This window comes from Pituophis catenifer, unplaced genomic scaffold (assembly GCF_029215685.1).
Source record: "Pituophis catenifer annectens isolate HBS135680 unplaced genomic scaffold, rPitCat1.0.hap2 SCAF_1, whole genome shotgun sequence".
Classification (NCBI taxonomy): Eukaryota; Metazoa; Chordata; class Lepidosauria; order Squamata; family Colubridae; genus Pituophis; species Pituophis catenifer.
In genome coordinates this window covers 209,802,387-209,825,611 of record NW_027256881.1, presented here as the reverse complement: position 1 = coordinate 209,825,611, position 23,225 = coordinate 209,802,387, and the positions used below count along the sequence as shown (strand labels likewise).

Here is a 23,225-nt window from a genome sequence, read left to right as displayed (position 1 = left end):
TAGTCGCCCCCCTTAGGAAATTACGTATGAAGGGATGGCGTGACAAGGAATCCGGAGAACCACAGGAGAGGACCGAGGCGAGAGCAGCCACCTGTCGGCGTAGAGTGTTGGGCGCTAAACCAGAATGGAAGCCGTCCCGGAGGAAGGAGAGGACCTGGATGACAGACGCAGAAAGAGGGTCTATGGAAGATCGGTGACACCAGGAAACGAAGGCACTCCACGTGGCTCCATAGATCCTGTTAGTAGAGGGCCGGCGAGCAGCCTGCATGATGTCAATGACTTCAGGAGGGATACGTTTGGAGGTTAGGAGCTCCCGCTCAACCTCCAGGCGGTTAAATGGAGCCAAGCGGGATCCGGGTAGAGAAGTGCTCCCTGCGATAGAGTCACCGAGTCGTTCGGGAAGCGCCAATGAGGGGCCACCGATAGTGAGATCAGGTCCGCATACCACGGTCGGCGTGGCCAGTGAGGGGCCACCAGAATGAGTTCTGCTTTTTCTTCCAGCATCTTCCGGAGGACCCTCGGGATGAGGGGCAGCGGGGGAAAGGCGTAAAGCAGTCCCCGAGGCCAAGAATTGCGAAGAGCATTGGTGGCCTCTGCCTGAGGGTCTGGGAAGCGAGAGAAGTACCTCGGGAGAAGGTGGTTCGACGACGAGGCGAAAAGGTCGAGTACCGGAGTCCCGAAGCGGAGGGTAATTCTTTGAAACAGGAAGGGGGACAGGCTCCATTCTCCGTGGTCTATTCTGGAGCGGCTCAGGGCGTCCGCCTGTACGTTCGCCGTCCCGGAAATATGGTCTGCCCTGATGGAGGAAAGGTGAGCTTCGGACCATCGACCCAGGAGGATGGTTTCCGCAAGAAGAGCCTTGGAGTGAGTGCCCCCCATCTTGTTTATGTGCGCCTTGGTGGACATATTGTCCGTAAGGACCAGGACATCCCGGCCTTGTACTAGATGTCGAAAGTGGATGAGGGCTAGACGCACGGCCCGTAATTCCAGGTAATTGATATTGTGCTGACGGTCCCGGAAGGACCACAGGCCCTGAGCCATGTGATGGTCTAGGTGGGCGCCCCACCCGGTCAAGCTGGCGTCCGTCGTGAGGACTAGCCGAGGAGGTTCCGTATAACAGCTCCCCTTTGAAATCGCTGTTGAAGTCCACCACCGAAGAGACGAGACGACCATCGGAGGGAGGCGGATGCGAGACAGCGAGGAGCTCCGTCCGGAGCGCTGGTAAGGTAGGAGGAGCCACTGAAGCTCCCTGCAGTGTAAGCGAGACCAGGGAACAATTCCAAAGGTGGAAACCATCTTGCCCAACAGGCAGGATAATTTCCTGATGGACATCGTTCCCTCCTTACTACACTCACTAGCTAAGGCCCGAATGTCGGCCTGGCGATCCGGAGAAAGGAAAACTAGGCCCGAAACTGAATCAATAGAGGCACCCAAGTGAATGATACGAGTGGCCGGGGACAAGTGGCTCTTGGCCCAGTTAACTGAAAACCCGTGAATTTGAAGGAAAGAAAGAACAGTAGAGAGGTCAGTACGAGCAGAAGAGAGAGAAGAAGAAAGGATGAGAATGTCGTCCAAATAAAACTGTAGTCTGATAGGAAGGGACCGAATGCAAGCTATCAGGGCGGCCATGACCTTAGTAAAAACCCTAGGGGCCGAAGAGAGGCCGAAGGGTAATGCCCTATATTGAAAGTGAGAACCCCTGAAATGAAAGCGAAGGAATTTTCGGTGAGAGGAGTGGATAGGAATATGGAGGTAGGCCTCCGTCAAATCAATGGAGGAAAGAAAGTCCCCGGGGCGAATACACTCCAAGATGGAGAAAAGGGTATGCATCTTGAACCGGCGGTAAGTTATGTATCGGTTCAAGGCCTTAAGGTCCAGGATGGCCCGACAACCCCCCGAGGCTTTACTAACTATGAATAGTCGGGAGTAAAACCCCTCACCCTGTTGGTCAAGGGGAACCAGTTCAATTGCCCGAATGGCCAGAAGGTGGTCAATTGCCGCGGCCAACAAGGACCGTTTTTGCGGATCACGAGAAAGTGGACAGGAAATAAAAACAGGAGGGGGGGGCCGTATAAATTCTAACAGGAGACCTGAACGGATAGTTGACAAAACCCAGGCATCAGAAATAGAAGAGAGCCACTGGTTGTAGAAAAGGGACAAACGACCCCCGATTGGAATCCTATCAGGAGATCTATCTACCTCTCCTATTGAAACGACCCCGTCCTCCCCGAAATGGCCTTCGCGGTGGTTGATTGCTGCCCGATCTAACCTGAGGCTCGAAATGCTGGGTTCGAGCTGAGGCGGGTCGCTGAAAACGAGACTGGGAAGAGCTGTAGTCAGATCCACGAAAGGAATGAGGCCGGGGATAGGGAAAGTAGCGGGAATCCGACCGCCTGTGCTGCGAAGGAAGAATCCTGCGTTTGTCCCGTGTTTCAATCAGGAGAGGCTCCAAAGGAGGACCGAAGAGACTGCCGAAGGAATAGGGAGCTGAAGCTAGCTGCCACTTGCTGCGCATATCAGCCTGCCAATTCCGGAGCCAGAGCAGGCGGCGAGAGGTGACAGAAGAACCAAGGGCCCTGGCCGCGAATCTGGTGGCATTGAGAGTTGCGTCGGCAGAATACTCTAGAGCGGCCGTAATTTTATTGATGTCTTGATGAGCCCTGAGGTCTGAGCGTGGCAAACGGTCTTGGAGCTGTTTGAGCCAAAGCAGGGCGGCGCGATTGAAAAAAGATGCAGAAGATGAAGCTCTGATGGACCACGATGCAGCCAGGTGGCCCTTGACCAGGGTCTTCTCAGCTCGCTTATCCTCCGGTCGGAGAGAATCTTCGGGCGGCCCAGTGGGGTGGCCCGGGTTAGCCAAGGCTATGATAGGTGCATCAACCGGTGGCGGTTGAAGAAGATCCGCAAGCGCAGGAGCAGAGTTGTATAGGCGCTTATCCAAATTATTAGGGCTAGGGCCCGCGCCCGGAAGCGACCACTGACGACGAAGCACATCCAGAAAGAGTTTAGGTGCTGGAATAGTTTCTGGGGCCACAGTCGGTTCAGCGAACAAGGCTGAAGCAGGATCCAGAGGAGCAGGGGCCGAGGCAGCCCCTGGAACTTCCCCCAGGTGAGTGGTGGCAATAGCTTTAAACAGTAAGGACCGGAACATTTGAGGTTTAAAGAGACCAATGAATGGGGATTGATCAGGAGCCAGGCCTTCATCGTCGGAAAGAGCCGCGTCAGGCATTTCCTCAGGCTCAGAGGGGGAAGCTAGGTCCTCCAAAAATTCAAAGTCCTCTGGTTCTGGGTCATAGGACTGGTCTTCAAGACTCTTGCGTTGGGGGGGAGGAGGCTGTTGAGAGGGAGCTGCAGGCCTAGCCGGAAACCCAACTTGTTGCATACATTGGGTAAAACCCTCCCTAATGACACGAGTCATGATGGACTCGAAGGCTTCAGGCCATTGTGAGGGAGCTGCCTGAGGGGGAGGAACCACGACCTCCGGTGATGGAGAAGCACTCCTTGATGAAGGGGCCTCAGACGCAGTCTGGAATAACGGCTCCTTACCAGGTGGTAGAACAGGCCCCTCAGAAGGTGGACGGTCTGGAGAGAGATCCCTGACTTCCTGTTCAGAACTGTGGATCTGGGAGGCTGAAGCAGAAGGAAGAGGTTGGGCCTGAGCCGAGGCCTTGGAGAAGGCCTTCTCCATGGCCTTATGGCGGCGTTGTTCATCCCTCGTTGCCTGGGGAATGGCTGAGGAGGAGGTCTTGACAGACCTGGACTTCTTGGCTGGGGGAGGCTGAGAGGAAGAACCCTCTAAGGGATCCTCGATGGGGCGGGCGCGGTGTGCTGAACGCCCGGAATGCTTGTGCCTGTGAGAGCTATCCGCCATTATCACGATCCAAAGGGTAAAATGGCCGGCGGGAGAAAAGGGCGCCAAACTAACAAGCAGTTCAAAGTCCCTGCAAAGCTATGGGAGGCCCGGAGTGTTGTGAGGCAAAAAAATGGCCGCCGCGGCAAAGGCGCGCCAATTTAAACTGTCAGTACTCACAGAATGAGGCAGGCTCCAGGGAGGAATGCAGGCAGGCAGCTCCAATACTATCGCTAGCTCAAAGGCTATTACTGCGATATCCGATGCAGCGAGACAAGCTCAAGCCGAATAAACAGGCTGCTAGGCAAAAATAAGCCTTTTAAACGCAGCGCCGAGGGTTAAAGCGATCGGAAAAGCCGATAACGAGGAAACAGGAACTGAAGGCAGCCCTGAGCCTCCTAGCCGGATCCCAGGCTATCCGCTGAAGAAAAACATTTTTAAATTGCTGAAAGGGCTAAATTAGAGCAGTTTTAATTGTCCAGACTGGAAGACACGTCTATCCAGCATAGATCGAGTCGAAACACTGGGCCAGGAGGGCGGAGTTATTCAAATTGATTCAACTCGATCCTGCTGCATAGAGGAAGTCAACCCCAGTCTGACCGTCGCCCCCTTCCTACGGAGAAATATCCTCTTTCCTTCCCTTTGAAGAAACTTGCATGGAATCCAAATACGGTACCTTTTTTGATAGCTCTACATATATGGAATGAAACATACTTCGGGTTCTCAATAAAAGCATATTTTAAAAGTATATCTACCATGTAGCACCTGAAATATTGATTGTTCAATAGAAAATGAACACATGAAGAAATCAAAAGAAATCACAATACTTGTTATAGTAATACCCACTGGAAGAGAGGATGTCATACTCATATCAATGCTATTTATGTACACTGATGACAGTTTGAGAGCCATTTTGTGATAGTGAAAAAGCACTGTTTAAAAGGACATGATACAACACACTGTTTTGTCTGCTATTTCTTTATCTATTACAGGAGTTAGAAACTCTAGTTGTATTATAGGTTACACTACAGGATTATGGATAATTCTATAGGGTTCTTTCACCACCACTCATCTGCTCCATGAGGAAAAAAACAGTTTTGATCATATCTGTTATAATCCTACTTTAAAAGTTTTGTAAGCTATCTTGCATAAAATTGCATATATACTTAAAAGTGAAATGTGAACATGTAACAATAAACTAAAACAATTGGTATCAGTTTTAAAGAATTTTATTGAATATTTCACAAACTGCCTTCTGCTCAGTCTCTTCTTCACCTCATTTGCCTCACAAATCTCTGAGAGTTATTGTAATAAGTTTGGAGGAGTCTTGGGGCAAAAGGGGGGAGGTAAAATCTAAAGAAACAATCAATTCTGCAAATAAACACTGCAGGTAGTCCTCAACTTATAACCTTTATTTAGTGGCTGTTCAAAGTTACGACACTGAACAAAGTGACTTTTGACCATTTTTCACATGACAGTTGCTGCATCCACATAGTCACGTGATCAAAATTCAGACGCTTGGCAACTGGCATGTATTTATGATAGATGCAGTGTCCCAGGATCATTTGATCACCTTTTGCAACCTTGACAAGCAGTCAATGGGGAAGTCAGTTTCCCTTAACAATTGTGTTACTAACTTAATAACTGCAGTGAATTACTTAAGAATGGTGTCAAGAAAGTTCATAAAATGGGCAAAACTCACTTAACAACTGTTTCACTTAGCAACAGAAATTCTGGGCTCAATTGTGGTCATAAGTTAAGGATTACCTGTATTCCATCAGTGGTTACTACACTAAATTTGTAATTAAAAGGGGAAAGCTAAGGCTTAATAGATATAAATGCTCTGAATGACAATTATCTAATATACAAAATATAAGCACATTTAAAAGTATTACCAGAGTCTTTCCTGACCCTCGTGGTCCAATAATAAGTACAGAATTGCTTTCACCATTAATGGCAGTATGTTTTATCAGCTCAAGTAACTGTCTATGGGAAAAGACACACATTTCAGCTTCAGACAAGGACATATCTAGGGAACTTTTCAGATACCAATTTCATCTCAAGGGAAAAGTAATTATCATTCAACAATTTTAAAACATACAAATACCCAAAGAACCAAATTTCAGCAAATACCTGAAAATTCCCAACAAAACTACTAAATCCATCAACATGTCTTCCAATCATATGGCAAGTTTATAACTCATATTCACTATATGATTGATAAGAGTACGAATAATGAAAGGAATGGGGGGAAAAAACCCTCCTCTTTAATGGGAAGGAGAATGTCTATATACCATTTATCCAGAGTAGAAAATGGAGCTTTTTTTCGAACTGTAGATAAGAGAATATCCTTAGCTGCATCTGACAAAGGGTTCATAACAAAGTGGTAGCTATTCACTGAATAAGCTTATAAATAATGCAATACTTGTTCCAGGTCTGCTAAAGAAAGCTTCATCTATAACCAAGCTAGCATCACATAAAAGACTAAGGATCATGTTGCTCCTGGGCATGTGTCACTCAGTGCAGCATTCAGAGAAAAAAAAACATCAAGGAGCTGTCCTCCAAGACAGGACAACTACTTGGCTAACAGTAATGGATGTAGCAACTAGGTTCCAGCTATTAAGCAACAGATGTCCATATATGGCAACATTTGCAGGTACAACTGTGCTGACAGTAAGTCTAGAGTCATGTTGGTCATGAATGCTGTAGCCTTGATCAGGTTGTAAATGACCTAACACTGCCACTAGGTTTTTTAGGAATCAGTGGGTGATTGGGAGACCAGGGGTCAGACTTGCTCATCTTCTAGATCAGGAACATCAAATCATTTTGAGAACTCATCTTTAGAGACCCCTTGATGTCATTTCATCTTATTACTCCTAATACTCAAGCCAGCAAACCAAGTTCTTAAATATTTCTCTAATAGAAAGGCTGAATACTAATAAAACAAATTGGGTATTAATTTATAAGATGTAATCAGAGCACTTGGGATAGGATCTAATAAAGTGGGATCCTGTTTTCCATATGGCGTCTTCAAACACTCCACCCCAACCATATTGCATCCATCAACAACACCAAAATACAAGAAGGCAAAGGAAAATGGAGCTGGCCCTCACCTTTTATAAAAATTCCACCTGGGAGAGAAATCTTCTTGTTCCTCATTGGTTGCTGAATGTTTTGATTTTCCCAGATTTTGACTATCTCTTACCTAGATTGACAGATTTAATTTGATTGATGGTTCAGATTTAGATCCTGAACCTCCAGGAATGTGTTCCTTCCCATTCTAACAAGTGAAGTGTTCTATTAGAACCAGACAGCACAATGATAACTGTTGTGATAATTCAAGAAAAGCAACATATTCATCTGATGTCTTGAATATGTGCCACCAGGAATGCTCTTTTTTATGTTTTTATCTTTTTAGTAAATCTATGAGATTGTACAAGGCAATATAATTAGATTCAGAACACCTTATCAGAAACGGGGGGAGATCCTTCTGGTTGCAAAAACGAATTAAATATACAAGTCTTTCCATTCTAGTAACTGATATTTCAGTGAGCAGAAGAACATTTTTGCTTATTTTATTTTCCTTCATCCCCAGCAGCATATCCTTTTTTGTAAACAGCCATAGAGTTATAGGAAGAGAGAAAATAGGAAAATCACATCCCTCTTCCCTCAAATGTAGTGGTACTACATTTGCAGCACTCTGTTCTGTGAAACTCTAAATCCAACCTAATTTGGGGAAGGACAGATCTCTAAAGGTTACGAGGTTCAAATCCCAGGAGATTCATTATGAAACTCTCAAAAACAAAGGAAAAAATATTTTTGCTTACTTATATTGATGCTCAAGTCCAAATAATTTTCCATTTGTATTCAGGTGACAGAATCTTTCGCGTAATATTTTTTGTACCTATAAATATTTAGACATGTTATTAAAACATACAAATTTTCTCCTTTCTGAGGCTTGCAAAGATGTTTAGATCTTATTAAAAAGCATGTTTAGAAAATAATATAATTTATTAGTACCTATAAAGTAATATTTGTAAAGAAAGATATTTATACATCTCCAGGTCTATATAAGATTAAAAAACTACTGATCATTCTGAGTATTAGAATTTGAGAAAAGTGGAAATATAATTGGCCTTGCCATTATTTTCTAAAGCTTTATAGCACTTTCATTAAAAAGCTAAATATAATTTTGCAAAAATTTATTTATAAGGATTAATGCAGGTTTTTTACCTAAAGAGTATTAAAGGATAATCTTAGAAATATGTTCAACATTTTAGAATATTTGGCGCTACATAAAAAAACAAGCCACATTGATTTTCGTAGATGCATTCTCAGAGGGGTAGGATTATGCGTTTTTTTGTTTAATGTTTCAGAAGATATGAACTTCGGAAAAAATTATAAAATGGGTAACATTGATTTACATTTCACAAAAAGCTCAAATAACTGTTAATAGAGATTTAACAAAGCTTTGTAAGATACAAAAAAGAACAAGAGGGATGCTCACCATCTCCTCTCTTATTTATTTGGGCTCTTGAAATACTGAATAAAGATATAAGACAAGATGAGAGGACTGTGGAGTAAAGATTAAGAAAAAAGACTTCTAAATGAAGGCCTTTGTAGATGGTTTGGTGTTGATTTTGTAAGATCCTTTAAAGTGAATTGAAACATTAATATGAATACTAAAATAATTTGGTGCATTAGCAAGTTTTTAACAACAAAGAGAAGATAAAAATGTTAACAAAGACATGAAAACAGAAGATCAAACAGAACTGATGAATAAAATGGGCTTTAAAATTGAGGAAAAATATTGTCACTCTGGCAAATATGAATTATATGTTATTTCAAAATAATTATGTTAAGATGTGGAATGAAGTTAAAAAAGAAATGTTAAAATGTGAGAAACTACATTTTTGGGGAAAAAGTTTGTGATTAAGATGAATGACTTTCCAAGAATGTTTTTCTTTCAGACAATACTTGTTTTGATGACAACTGGTGCACTATTTAAACAGGATATATCTAAACTTATGTAGCAGGGAAAAAAATGAGTTAAATGAAGTGGTTACAAGACGCAAAGGAAAGAGGAGGATTAGGTCTACCTGATTTAAGATTTTATTTTATAGCTTGCTGTTTGATTTAAATCAGGGGTGTCAAACTCACGTCACCACGGGGTCATCATGTGATGTATCTTTTTTCCTCTTCGCTAAACCAGGCAAGGGCATGGCCAACGCATGACGCATCCAGCCCATGGGCCGCAAATTTGACAGCCCTGATTTAGATGAAAGAGTAGGTGTTCCTGAGAAACAGGAGGCTCTTGGAGTTAGAAAGACCTGAGATTTGGGTGATATATTTGTGAAAATGACATCTATTAATTATGTAATTAACCAACTATATTTATGAAAGAACCTAACACAAAATCTAAACCAGAAAAAAACTCCATATCCGACAGAATGCTCCAAACAGTAAATCGACATTAAACATTAAAGAATTCATTAAAGCCAGGCCCAAAATATTCCATAGGGCTAGGGTTACCATAGAAAAGCATCTCAGCTCCAGTGCTGTGGAGTCGGAGTCGAGGAGTCGGAGTCGGAGGAAATTTTGGGTACCTGGAGTCGGAGTCGGAGTCGGCAAACAATGCACCGACTCCGACTCCGACTCCTACTAAATTTAGATTGGAATTTTAAAAAAAGCAAGTTTAAATGTCCCAATTCACAAAAAGTTATAATTAATGACTTCTCTACTGTAAGAATAAAGACCAATGCATGCAGTGCCTCACGTAACCGCAAAATGAACACGTTAAATGACCGTGAAGAAGCATGCTTTTCATGTGCTTCACTATAAGGCACGCAACGCACAATTAGGAGTGGCAATACTTATACTTTCCATAGTGTTGTGTTCTGCTGTTACAGGGAACGCAGCGCCCATGGGTAACCTAGCCTCTCACTGATAAGGGATTAAGTAAATATGTTTTTTGCAGGACTAGAGACACTTGCATAAGTGAAGGGAATGGAGGGTCAATAGTTCAAGACTGAAGCTGTAAACCATTGGAAAAACTGCTGTCATTCAGCTAAGGCTATAAAAACTTGTAACTCTGATTGTTAGCTTAAACTTTAAACATGACTAAACACTGTTTAAATTTATGAACCGGCCAAATACTCTGTTCAAAGAAAATACATTGTATGTTTGTATGTGTGTTTCTAATTATTGTTATTTATTCATATTTATTCTCTTTTATTCTTTAAAGTTTAACAATTCATTCTTTATCTTAATATCTTTATATTTGTTTGGGGTTGGCTTTCTTCCCTTTCATCTTTTTTATTGTACAGCAATCTTTCTCCTCAAACCTACCACCTCTCTCTTTTCTTTCCTTCTTACTTTCTCTTCCTCACCCTCTTCTTCTCCTCCCTACTTCCTCTTCCTTTCTCCTTCTCCTCCTCTCTTACCCTCACTCCTACTCTAATTTCCCTTCCCTTCCTTCATCCCTCTCTATTGCTGTATCCTTTTATGTATATGGACTACTCAGAGGGCTGAAAAAGTTATTTCTGACTGGTCCTCTCCCTTTTGACCAGTCCTCGAACTTACGACTGTCCTCACATTTTACGTTTTTGCCCTATCTTGTCACCATGGTGAAGAGAAGCAGTTGTGAAATGAGTGACATGGTTGTTAAAAATGCTGCACGGGCATAAATGTGAGGATGGTCATAAGTGTGAGGACCAGTCAAAAGTGCGAGGACCTGTCAGAAATGACTTTTTTCAGCCCTCTATACACATAGCCATGGCCACCCGGTCACATGACCAGCTAGCCACACCCACCCAGTCACATAACCTCCAAGCCATGCCCACAAAATAAGCCACGCCCACAGAACCGGTAGTAAAAAAATTTAGAACCCACCCCTGGTTGGGGGTCACCACAACATGAGGAACTGTATTAAAGGGTCGTGGCATTAGGAAGGTTGAGAACCACTGGCTTAGAAGAACTTGGTGGAACAGCTTCTTGGATTCAACTGTAAGTGTTTATATTGTATAGGACAAATCATGTCTAGGTTTAGTGCTGGGATATATAGCTTATTTGTTTGTATAAAGCCATGTACGTACAACTTACAAGACTGTGTATGTTGATATTAAAAATCTAATTATATGCCAGTTAGTATAACATATTTTATATTTTAGGGAAAGAGGCATCCTAAACAATGGCAAAAAGACTGCTAACAACAAACACAACAAAGTCTACTGTTTATGAGCACTTTGCATTATCAAGTGATGGAAAACATTACGTGTGCCAATGTATTAGAAAAGATGATGATGGTGAAAAACAATGTGATGCAAAAATTAGCAGTTTCAGTGGGCCTGATAAAAATGCACCTACAAGAGCATCAAATTTGAAAAGACACTTACAGCGTTTTCATCCCAAAGTGTTAGAAGCCGTGAATGAGAAAGATAGCAATGAAAACATTGCATCTACTTCTGTGACAAAAAACGTTCAGAAATCTACTGGAGAACAATCACAAATAAGAAAATTCTTTATATCTGACAAAGTTACCATAAGGATGACACCAGAAAAATTCAAACACCACATTATTGAAATGGTAGTAAAGAATAGTGTACCACTATCCTTCTTTTCACAGACAGCCTTTTTAGGCCTAAATGGAGAAATGGCAAAAAAACTTGGTGTTTCTCTGGAAAGAGAAAGTATAAGGAAACTTATAATTGAGGAGGCCAAATGTAAAAAGGAAGAACTACAGAAAGTTATGAAAGGACGTTTTGTCTTCCTTAAAATGGATGCATGCACACGTCACAGAGTCAATTATTTCGCTATTAATGTTAGATTTGTGGATGAAAATAACAAAACAATAACACGGACCCTTGGAGTAAAGGACACTCAGGCACATCACACCAGTGATTACCTTCAGAAGTTAGTGGAGGGTGTTCTAGAAGATTTTGAAATTAAAAAGGAACAGATTTTATGTGTTGTGACAGATAACGCTTCTAACATGTTGAGCACAATTGAGAAGATGAAGGCAGATGAAGAAGGTATCAAACAGATATTAGACTTAGAGGAAGACAGCTCTGCAAGTATTAGAGAAAGTTTAGAAACTGAAGAGAATGCTGACATTTTTTTAGACAACTTTGTTGAAGAAGCATTGAAGCTTGCTACTATTCATCATATGCGATGTGCTGTTCATACACTGCAACTTGCCATAAGAGATGGATTAAAAGATCGCCATGCAGCTACATTAATTGGCAAATTACGGCAAGTAACTGTTGCAGCCAGGGCCCCAAAAACAGATGCAATTTTGAAAAGACGTGCAGGAAAAGGAGCCATTTTGGATCAAACAACTCGCTGGGGAAGCACTTATTTAATGGTGAAGCGTTTGCTTGAACTTAAAGACTTCATAGAAGAAATGGACAATGAAAATCTTGCATTAACTGCAAGCCAGTGGACACAAACAAAAGAGCTGGAGAACCTTCTTTCTCACCCCTTCACTGTCACCAAGAGGTTGCAATGTGATGATCTAACCCCGGGTAAATTCCTCTTGGAATGGAAGAGCCTGTTATATCGCCTGAACAAAAATGGAGGGTTAATAGCTGAGGGCATTGCATCTTCAATGATGAAAAGAGAGAGTCTTTTGCTGGAAAATGAAATCTTGTTAGCGGCTATTTATGTCGACCCAATGAGCCGACTTTTATTGAACAGTAAACAGATTGCTACTGGGAAAAAGGCCCTCTATGATGTAGCAGTTCGCATGAAGGGATTACGACCTGAAATACCTCCACAGGAGGATGGAGTTCTTTTAAGCAATAGTGGTAACTCAGAATCATCTTCTTCAAACGAAGAATTAGACTTTGATTCCTTCTTAGACAAAATGGAAGTTGCTAAAGGAAAGCGACGTCGCATAAGCGTTACAGAACCAGTAAATGTCCAAATAAAAAAATTCCAACAGGAGTTTTATAAAGCACTAAAAGAAGTTGAAAAGTATGATCGCTCATCAAAACTTACTGTTGAAGAAGCCATCCTTGTTTATCCAGAGATCGTTAGTGATGTGGCCAGAATAGTTACTGCAATGCCACCCACCCAAGTCAGTGTCGAAAGATTATTTTCAGCCCTAAAAATAATAAAGTCTGACTTAAGAGCCTCTATGAAAGAGGATCTGGCAGAGGCAATTCTCTTCCTTAGAACTCTACATTGAATTGATTTGCATTTGCTAAGCCTATAACTACATTTCAAGATTAATATAAACCATTTCTAGGTTTTACAGATTTTGTTTTTGGTTCATATAGATAAGCTTTGTTTTTGTTCTAAAACAACCAAATAATGTGGTTTGTATTTTTGAACTGGTAAAGTTCCTGTTCCTGATGTTTATGCCTGCTGCTACTATCCAGCAACTTGATTAATTAAATTAATAAAAAAAAATTAATAAAACTTTGTTGTTTTCATTGTGTTTGTCTTTTGCTTAAACTGTTCAATACAGTAGACTGTTGGCTTCCCAGCCAGTAGTCCTGTGGTAATAACATGTATGTTGCCTTTCTTTCCTTCAAGGAATGTATAAAATACATTCGCATATTAATACAGAGGAGTCGGAGTCGGGGAGTCGGAGTCGGAAGTACAAAAAACTGAGGAGTCGGAGTCGGAACATTTATCTCCCGACTCCACAGCTCTGCTCAGCTCATTAGAAGACATTAGATCTGTCTTCTCCTGACTTTAACGAGGCTTTCTTAACTGTAAATTGTTAAATTTGGACAAAAGGGCTATTTTTTTTCTCGGCTGTTCCAAAAGGATGAGCCAAAGGATTATAAACCTTAATTAAGCGAATGCAGTCATGACAAGCATCTCCATGCCTCAAGCCCCCTCACATGGATTGCTGAATCCAATGAAGTTTCTCCCAGGTGAGAGGTTTTTGATATGTCAAAACAATTGAAGGAGGTTGTTTTGCAACTAATTAATGAAAAGGCATAGCAGGAAAAAAATTTCCATTTTCAATTGCATCTAGAAAATTATTGGCAGCCAGTGTAAAGCACAGAGAATTAATGTAATTTGATGGGAGTATTGAGTGCCTAACATGTAGGCTGCTCATTCTGGATTAAGTGCAATTTCCAAGTGATCTTCAAAGCAGGCTCATTGTACAGCAATGTTCCTTACAATAACCCAGAGGGGACAAATCACTCTAGCAGGTTGGGTTGCAAATGGCATATCAATCAGAGCTGGGCATAAGACTCTGATTATCATTGCCCTTTGACTTTACAGTAGTCATGAATCACAAAGGACCCCCAATCATGGTCAACTTTGAGCTACACCACTGGAACTAACACGTACCAACTCCACCTTATTTGGGTTTAATTTATGAATGTTTTCTTGACTTCAAATCTAATATCCAGGCATGGGAAGAAGACCTCTATTGCACACAGCTTCATATTCCTAACAAAAACCCTCATGCAAAATGTGCCCTTTGCTAGGGAAATCCCTTTTATACAAGTTACTTGTCTATTAGGACAAATCATTGAGCTGTATTTTCCCTTGTATTTAAATATGAAATTGTAAGAATGTTACAATTGTTAGTAAGAATATTACTAACCTTTGAAATGCATTCCCCATTTGTAAAGCTATCTTCCTTCAACTTCCGTTTGCTCATTTTAGTTCACATTCTAAAAGGATAAAATATATTACAGAATTTAATTTCATGTTTAAAGTAATAATTATTTCCTATTTGTTTAACCTAGAATAGCAAAAATATTTATAAAATTTACAAAACTATATTGTTAGTCACATGCAATGCCATTTAGACAGAGACAAACAGAAATTGTGAGTCATTACACAAATTTACACATTATTCAGTTTAAAAATTCAGTTGTAAAAAATGTTCAGATCCAAATCTCCCATCAATAACCTGATTTCTCTTCAAAAACTGACTTGTTATTTCTAAAATCACATGCCTTTTGAAAACCCAATCCTGAAGGCTTATTTTTTGGTGTTTAGTAACAAAAAAAGACAGCAAGACATAAAAATGATAATGATAGTCAAAAAGAAAAAAGAACACAAAAATGCATTAACAAAAATATGACAAAAAGCTTGTCATCATAAGACAACTACAATTCTATACATATTTGCCTAATGGAATTATTCAAGTACATGTATATTTCTAATATATATCTTTTTTTTAACCTACTGTATTCTGTATAAATGAATTTCATAATCTAATCTTGAAGGCTGTGAGGTGAGGTCCTTGGCTGTTATATATATGAATGCCCTCTGTAAGCTGTACAACAGAGTGACTCTGGGAGGTGAACAATAGATAAAAGTGTGAAAACAAAACACAGGTAGTCCTTGACTTATGACTACAATTGACTAGCACTTTTGATGTTACCTCATTTGAATAATGAAATGTATGCAAGAAAATAACCAAGCTCAGAGAGCAGTAAGGACCCAACTACAATTGGACCAGAACGTGTCACTAAGCTATGAGATGTTAGTCACCATGTGATAATACCTATTTTACAATGTTTGTCACAGTTATTAAGGAAACCGCACACTAGTTAAGTGAATGCAACTTCCCCCATTGATTCTGCATATCGGGAGCCAACTGGGAAGGTTGCAAATAAGGATCATGTGATCCCAGGACATTGCAACCATCACAAACACATGCTGTTGCTAAGTGCCCAATGTGCAATCACATGACTCAGAGACACCATAATGGTTGAAAATGAAAGGACCGTCATAAGTCACTTTTTACAATGTGGTCATGTCAAGGACTACCTGTAACATAAAAGTCAAAACAATGACTGAAATAGCTGTAAGGGGGGAAAACCCTGAAAAAAACACACATGTAGAAAATACAGTATGATAAAGCCACCAAAAAAAGCTGGGTTGGGGGACTAACCAACCTCGCATATTGGACTCAACTAGCATACTCAGTGCCTGAAGGCCAAATCAGGTCTTCAAGGTACAATGGAAAGCTAACATCTGAATCTTGGTGGTAGGTGACATGACAATTAACCACAGGATAAATAAAAGGCTACTCAGAGGTGCCTGAGCATCTTGATGTTTACTGTCAAATGCATGTAACTACTAGAAAATGCTTAAGTACCCACAATTCTTAACAGCAATGTTTTTCATTACTATTATGGAAGTCTTTATTCTATACTAACAATTCATAATATCTGTACAATTTTTTACTACCATGGTTGCATTATCTTTACAGACCTGCTAAAAATACTCGGTGTCCGAGACTTGCAGTATAGAGTTCATTTTCAAATGTAACATAGACAGAACTTTGGATCACTAGTATCAACAATTCCCCAATCCTATTTTTGTATCATACAAAGGGAGCATATTCACATATCAAATTGTGAAAAGAAACTTCCAGATACCTCTTTGAGTTAACTATAGTCTGCTCAATAAATTTAACAATAGTATGAAAGAAATAACCTTTTAGAGTTTACATTTTTAGGAAACATTTCTGCTTCATTTTTCCCCATAAGCTTTGTGAACAAAAGGCATTTAAAAAAAACCCTACACTAGAATTGTGGAGGTATGTAGAAGTTTCATTTCACAATTTGATATATGAATATGCTCCCCTGGTATGATACAAAAATAGGATTGGGGAACTGCTGACACTACAAGTGATCCAAAGAGTAATTTTCAATGAAATGGGCGGCTAAATAAATTTGTTTAATAGTTAACTATTTATTAAACATATTTATTAAATAGTTAACTATTTATCAACTATTTATTAAACACATTTATCTAGCCACCCATTTCACTGAAGATAACTTTTTCACCTCCCATAGCACAATCACAACCTGTATCTATTTTTATGTTAAAAATAACAGCAGGGACCGGATGGCTGAATGTTAGCTAGCGTTTTGAAGAGTTCAATAAACGGCCAGCCCAGCTACAGCCTGGTGAATATAAGCCATCCCAAGTCAGTGAAATCGGTTCGCATCCTAAAATCGTCCAGTTCCTTCCACCTGAAACTATCTAAGAGGGAGCAGCATCAAGTCAGTCGCTTATCAAAAGGTCTACGAGAGGGAGATTAAAACCTCAGGAGTAGGAAACGAGAGCAAATCGCCTTCGGCGGATCTCGAAAAATAACCTGCCATCTTTCTCCCTCAGGACGTGAGGTCTCCAATCATCTCAATCTGGGCCTTTTTTTGAAAACCTACATTCAGGATGATCCTAGCCTGAGGAAGCGACTCTTCGGATTCAATTTGCAGCGCCGTTTCCTCAGAAGTAACCCCAAGGAGGGAAAAAAACCGGTCTGCTCGTTTCCCTCAGGCGCCTCAAAAGCCTCCTTGAGCTGCCTTGGAACCGCGAGCCCAACTTTGCCATTCTCAAAAATCCCGTTCATAAAACGAGGACCAGGCGACGCGGGATTCCAGACTCACCGGGCCCTTCTCTATTCAGCTCCCCACCCCCTCACCCGAGTTTCCCCCTCTTTTGGGCCCAACCGCAGAAACTCTCCCCGGCGCGAGCCTTTCCACCGCCTTTACCTCAGCGAAACCGCTTCAAACCTCCCAGCAAATACCACGCACGCGCTTCCCGTGCGAGCTCTCCCGCGAGTGCGCACGCGCGTCACGGCCATTCTACAACCTGACTGCATAACAAGCCTGCCTGTCTGTCCGTCGCGGGCCTTTTCAAGGCTCTCTTCCTTCTCGCCTCCGCACACTCCCCCCCACCCCCACTTCCGCTCGACGCGCCGATTTTTTTTTTCCCCTCCCACCACTTCCGCCCCCCCCTTTCTTCCATCTTTGCGGAATCTTTTTCCGGGTTCGCTTTTTAAGGCGCGGGGCCTTGTGGGAGGAAACTTTTCCCTCCCCCTCCTTTAACCCAAGCGAGCTTCCACGGGGCGCATGCGCACTGACAGCCTCCCATCTTTCTCCCAGCCAGAGAGAGCCAGAGCCTCAGCAGCAGCAGCAGCAGCTGATGATGAAGAAGAGAGGGAAGGGGGAGACTGGGGGGACCTTTTATTTATATTGTTAAAGGGACAGAGCACTAATTCCACCTTGAATTGGTTTGCGGGGGGGGGAGCTTAGCTCCGAGAAGATTTGAGTTTCTCCCCCACCCCCAGCCTAGCTAGAGGATCCCAGAGAGACCCTAGTGAGAGGGAGAGTTTCTTCCCCCGCTTTGGCCGTCAGACGAGAGGAGAAAAGAGACCTAAAAGCCTCTTAGCAACACAGCTCCGTCTCCTTTACTACTGTTGCTGCTGCTGCTGCTGTTTGGCCCTGGCTGAAGACACCTCAACACACACACACACACACACACACACACACACACACACACACACACAACACACACACATACACACAGAGGAGCAGCAGCCACCAATTCACCAGCTCTCTCCCCCCCTCGATCCCCCTGCTCTCCCCTCCTCCCCCTTTATTACCCTTTGTGTGTGTGTCTCTTTCTCCACTGCTCCAGGAAAGGAAATAAAAGTGGGGTGCAGCCAAGGTAAGCTGGTCTCTCTATATGCAAAAGGGAGGTAAGGCAAGCTTGTGCCTTCTCCGACCCCACAATTTCACTCCCGAGGCGAAGCGATCTGGATAGTGGGAGGGTGTTTGTTTTCTTGATATTCTCTCTATCTATCCCTCCCTCCTTCCTTCTCTCGTTTTCTTTTCTGTTTCTACTTTTGAGCACAGGGAGCAAGAGGTTCGTGTGTTGCTGGGAGAAAAAAAAAAGTAATCCCTTGATTTCTGTTTTATTTTTAGCAAGCACAGATTGAAAGGTGTTTGGAGGGGGCAGTTGTTTCATTTGAATTAATATAGGAGGTAGATAGGTGTGTGTTCATTATTATTATTATTTTTGCTCCTAGTTGTGTGCAGTGAAGCCTTTCATGACTGGTTTTTTTCTTGTTTTGTTTTTTTGCCCTTGCATATTTATGGCTTCCAATGAAACCCAAACTGCCATAGATTGGTAGCTTTTTTTTTTTTTTTGCTTTGTGGGTGATGTTTGGATGCAGGGAGATAGAAAAGTCCTTCCGACAGCTATTCCACCGTTTTTTGTAGAAAGATTTATGAGCATTTACTGTTGGTGGTCTTGAGAAGTTGGATTCAGGCTATGTAATAGCAAATGGATTAAATCTGTTACTTGGATAATTTTGCTTTGAAGCGGTATTGAAATATTTTGAAATGTATTTTGCAACAATATCAGAGTACATTAATTCTTGAACCTCTTTCTTCCACAGTTGCATTTATTAAGTTATGACACTTCTGAAACCCAGGCCCTTTTTATGGTTACGTATAAGCAAAATAACATTACATCTATTTATTATTGTTTATTTTGTGAATTAATGTATCAATGTCTAAGGACTTAATGCAGAATTTATTCTCAATATTATGTACATTAGTGTTCTACTAAGGATTCATTAGTTTAATTTGAGTAGTTAAAACTCAAAGATGCTTATCTAAAGGAACTGCTACCTATACAGGGGTTAAGAATCCTCCCACAATCCTAGGGTCTACTTATGTGTATATATAAATCTTATTAATTTGAAGGAATATATTTGTGTTTTATATTAAATTGATTCCATTGCAAAGTTTGGACTTAATTTGAAGTTGGAGAAGTAGAAAACTCCAATTCCAAATCTTGCTCCTATGGTTTGGTCGGTTCTGTTGTGAAGTTGCTGGGATATTTTTAATGGTTTTGTTAAAGTAAGAGAATATTGTATTGTTGATTTATTAAAGCCCTGCAAGGTATATTTGAACTGTGATATGTGCACAGATGGCCCATATATCTCAGTAGGCCTTGGTTAGGGAATCTAACCAAGTAACTTGCAGCTTCATATATGTTGCTCCCTTGCTTATCATTTGAATTTTTTTTAAAAACACTCAATTCTTCCTAGAGCAATGCTCCCTGATAACATGTATTCATTGATAAAAGTGTCTTTCCTAACTTAATTGTCAATATAGACAAATATTTTTGAACAAATCAGATGCTTGGTGAAAAACCTTACTTGGAGTTCAGTTGGGCATACATATTTTAAAAATGTTGAGCTTTAGTTTTGAAGAAAATTGTATGTTCAGCTCTTAGAATGTAGTAACAAGCAACTTGCTCTATGAAAAAAAGTGTAACACTATAGTTTGAATACAGTAATTTAAGTTGTACCCTTTTAGGTAAAAGTTCTGGGATATCATTTTTTAAAAAAACAACCTTGTTTGTGATCATTCCATTTTTCTTGAAGAATGTAAAAAAGTCTCAGCATAAGAGCAACTTTAGGTAATACTCTGACAAGTTCTAATTGTGTTCAAATAGGTTACATAAATTCACATACATGGAATTATTTTCATTTCTTAACTGCATAGTTAACATTTAATATAACTTATGAATATTAAAGTAATGCTAATAACTATTCAGTTAAGTATTAAATTCTCTAGATTCATATTAATTTCCAGTATATACATATTGTTAGCAAATAACTAGTCTTTAACAACTATATTTTAACTAAAACTATATTTACTTAAATATGAATGGATTTATATTCAGTATTAAGCACATTGCAATCCTATATAGTATTTGAGAATAAGTATTAGGTATGTTTGCTACCTTGAGTTATTTTTTTAAAAAAACAATAAAGGCGTGGTATAAATAAATAAATAAACCTCACTGACTGAATTTGATTTAAAATTACTATGCATAGGATGTGGCTGCAAAATAAAAAAAATTATAAATCCTGTTTAAGTTGTGATTGTGAGCTGTTAACTAGATTTCTTCATTTAAAACAATATATTTAATTATGGATAGGCCTTTATTTCAGAGTGTTATTTTTAATAAAGTAGACCTTTATAAATTCTAAAGTTAGGTTGTATGCTTCCTTGGGAGGTTTGTAGTGCAAAATGTACAAGGATTAATATTTTGAAAGGTGATTCTTTGTATTAATCTGTAGAATATTTTAAATTTGAAAAATTTTGATCTAGGAAGCCTGATATGAGCACAAAGCTTAGTTTTCAGCTGAAAATAGCTCTCATGATCTTACTGGAAATATCCCAGTGCTGATTTGACCATTCAGGAAGTGTTTTGAGTTTGAAACAAGAGGGTCAAAATACTTCTGGAAAAGTCAGAACACCCCATTTTGAATTCCTTGAACCTGTATCTTATAATTATAGAATATAAAAGTAGACTGTAGTTTGAAAAGTGCAACTGCTGTAGAACATATTTTTTTCAGAAAAATATTCCCAGATTCAACCCCTGGCACTTCTATCTAGACCTGAATAATGTTCTTTTTGGAAAAATGTCTACTTTGTATGAAGCTTTTGAAAGTACACAAAAATGGAACTTAAAAACAGTATCAAGCTTTATCTGTATGATTTGATTTGAATTATTTTAGAATAATACAGCTGAGAGTCAGCTTGATGTGATGATTAAGATATTGGTCTAGGAACAGGGAGATGCAGATTTTATCTTACCCTCAGCCATGGAAGCTCAGTTGGTGATTTTGGGCCATTCTCAAACCAATCTACCTCACAAGATTGTTGTGAGAGGAAAAACAGAAAAAGAAATTGCTCTGTATGCCTCCTTGAGTTCCAGAAAGAAAGATTAAATATAAATCTAACCAGTAAATAAGTAATCATCACACATGTAGCTTTAAAGTGTTTCATGGAGCTCTTTTATGCGAGTAACAATATACAGTCCAAGTTAGTTTAACATGACTGAAATTCCACAGATCTCCTTCATTAAATATTTTCTTACTTGCAAGGTTTCCTGCAGATGGAAAGCTGGCATCTATACAACCAAAATGTGTCTTGGTTTGATCGATAATGCTTGGCCACTGAAAGATGGGCAAGTTCTAGGTTTTGTATATTTAATTAGGAGTAAGATCCATTCAAATTAGTGGGACTTAATATGGATGATATGTGATGGTTCAGATTACACAGGCATCTTAGTTTCTGTTTTCTGTGTCAGCATAAAGAAGTTATTTTTCAAATTACAAGAAGGTTCACACTAAACTATCAGTATATTTTTCTATAGTCCCAGTGTTTATACTTGTGCTAGTACTGTAGTTGTCATCTAGACATCACTCTTCAGTTTCAGCCAACATGGAGAGCAGGATATTAGTTTATTGAATATAGGCTTTTTCTGTGAATCAGCTGTTTGGGGGACAAACCTTGAGAAAGGAACTATTCAAACAGATTCTCAACTTCCACTTACTTGTAAATTTTAAGTTTTTGTGTGCGTGCGCGTGTTGGTAGTCTTAAAAGTTATTGTTTTGGTAGAATGTTTAATTATTCATATAGATTGCTATGTGAACTTCAGTAACCTTCTGAAACCTACAATATAGTTAAGTCATAGAAAATGAATAGTGGCCATTACAAATGGAATTATGTCTAATGATTTTATTACATTTCAATAACATCAACATTTCTGACACTTATTGTTTTGGAATGGTACTAGGAATAATTATGTTATTGATAAATGAATGTAATGTTGGCAATGCTAAATTATTGAGTTATAAAATTATTAAGAGCACTTGGTATGTTCCATTCCACTCATTTTGGTGAGCCTCTGACAGTTGAAGCTGACTTGTTCCTTTTAAGAAAAGCTAAGGGAAATGCTCCATTACACCCACCAAAAAGGCCTGACGAGCTCTATCCAAGGCCATACTATATCTCCCCAAGTCATATATCTGTCAGTACTCTAGTGTAATGTTGTATTACAAAACCTGTGCAAGGGATTTCTTGAAAAAAAAAAGATAGGAAGACCTGAGCTAGGCTATTTTTAGCAGCAAGCCCTGTTATTTTACTGCATCCAATTTATGGATTTCTGGATCATAGAAAAAACTTTCTTTAACATTTTTGTTCTAGTGTGTTAATCAATGAATGCATTAACTCATGTCTTTACTTTTGTGTTAATTTTTCAGTCCTGTTTTCTGTATATTATTCCTTGTTTAAAATTTGTTTTTAAAGTATTCTGAATAAATAGAGAGTTGGACTAGAAGACCTCGATTGATTGATTGAATGTCAAAGCATTTGAGTATATTTCATGTTTCTCTGGAAATCAATTAGGAGGTTTTCATTGAAATAGTCTGGCCTATCCTTCCTAACCTTGAAAACAAATGCAAACATTTTTTGCATATTTTACATATATTTTGACTTTTGACATCACATTCCACTGTATATATACACCAGGGAAAGAAATTTCCCAGCTGAACTGATCACACATTAATACTGTCTTTTATTCCACCCATACTTTTTCAATAACAGCCAACAATATTTACAGTAGTAGTTTCTTGCCTTAACTTCTTCATGTCTTCTGTAGGTTCTTACTGACCTACAGAATAACTCAGGTACATAAAGGGCATTTACCTCTACTGTCTTCAGCAATGGGTCTTAGTTAGGTTCTCTTTTCTATTAAAAAAAAGACTTTGTGATCAAGTGCCTTTAATACTGCA

General features: G+C 39.9%; 1 protein-coding gene and 1 long non-coding RNA gene across 8 annotated transcripts in view; one reads left to right on the top strand and one right to left on the bottom strand.

The window, feature by feature from the left end:
* The window catches only part of ORC4 (origin recognition complex subunit 4), a 36,297-nt gene extending 18,781 nt beyond the window's left edge, over positions 1-17,516 (bottom strand). The window contains exons 1-4 of one of the 7 annotated variants that reach the window (XM_070944820.1): positions 17,435-17,516; positions 14,421-14,490; positions 7,678-7,754; positions 5,746-5,836 (exon numbers count right to left, since the gene is read on the bottom strand). In XM_070944820.1, coding sequence (XP_070800921.1) covers positions 5,746-5,836; positions 7,678-7,754; positions 14,421-14,477 — 225 coding nt within the window. In that variant the 5' untranslated portion in view covers positions 14,478-14,490; positions 17,435-17,516. Of the gene's footprint in view, positions 1-5,745; positions 5,837-7,677; positions 7,755-12,847; positions 12,954-14,420; positions 14,491-15,011; positions 15,085-17,007; positions 17,028-17,334 lie in introns of those variants that run through there. The other 6 variants (XM_070944758.1, XM_070944884.1, XM_070944789.1 and 3 more) reach the window with 6 other exon arrangements.
* A 459-nt stretch (positions 17,517-17,975) lies between these two features.
* Positions 17,976-23,225, top strand: part of LOC139327243 (uncharacterized) — a 115,266-nt gene continuing 110,016 nt past the window's right edge. The window contains exon 1 of the long non-coding RNA XR_011601657.1: positions 17,976-18,292. This is a non-coding gene — a long non-coding RNA (uncharacterized lncRNA). The remainder of the gene's footprint in view (positions 18,293-23,225) is intronic.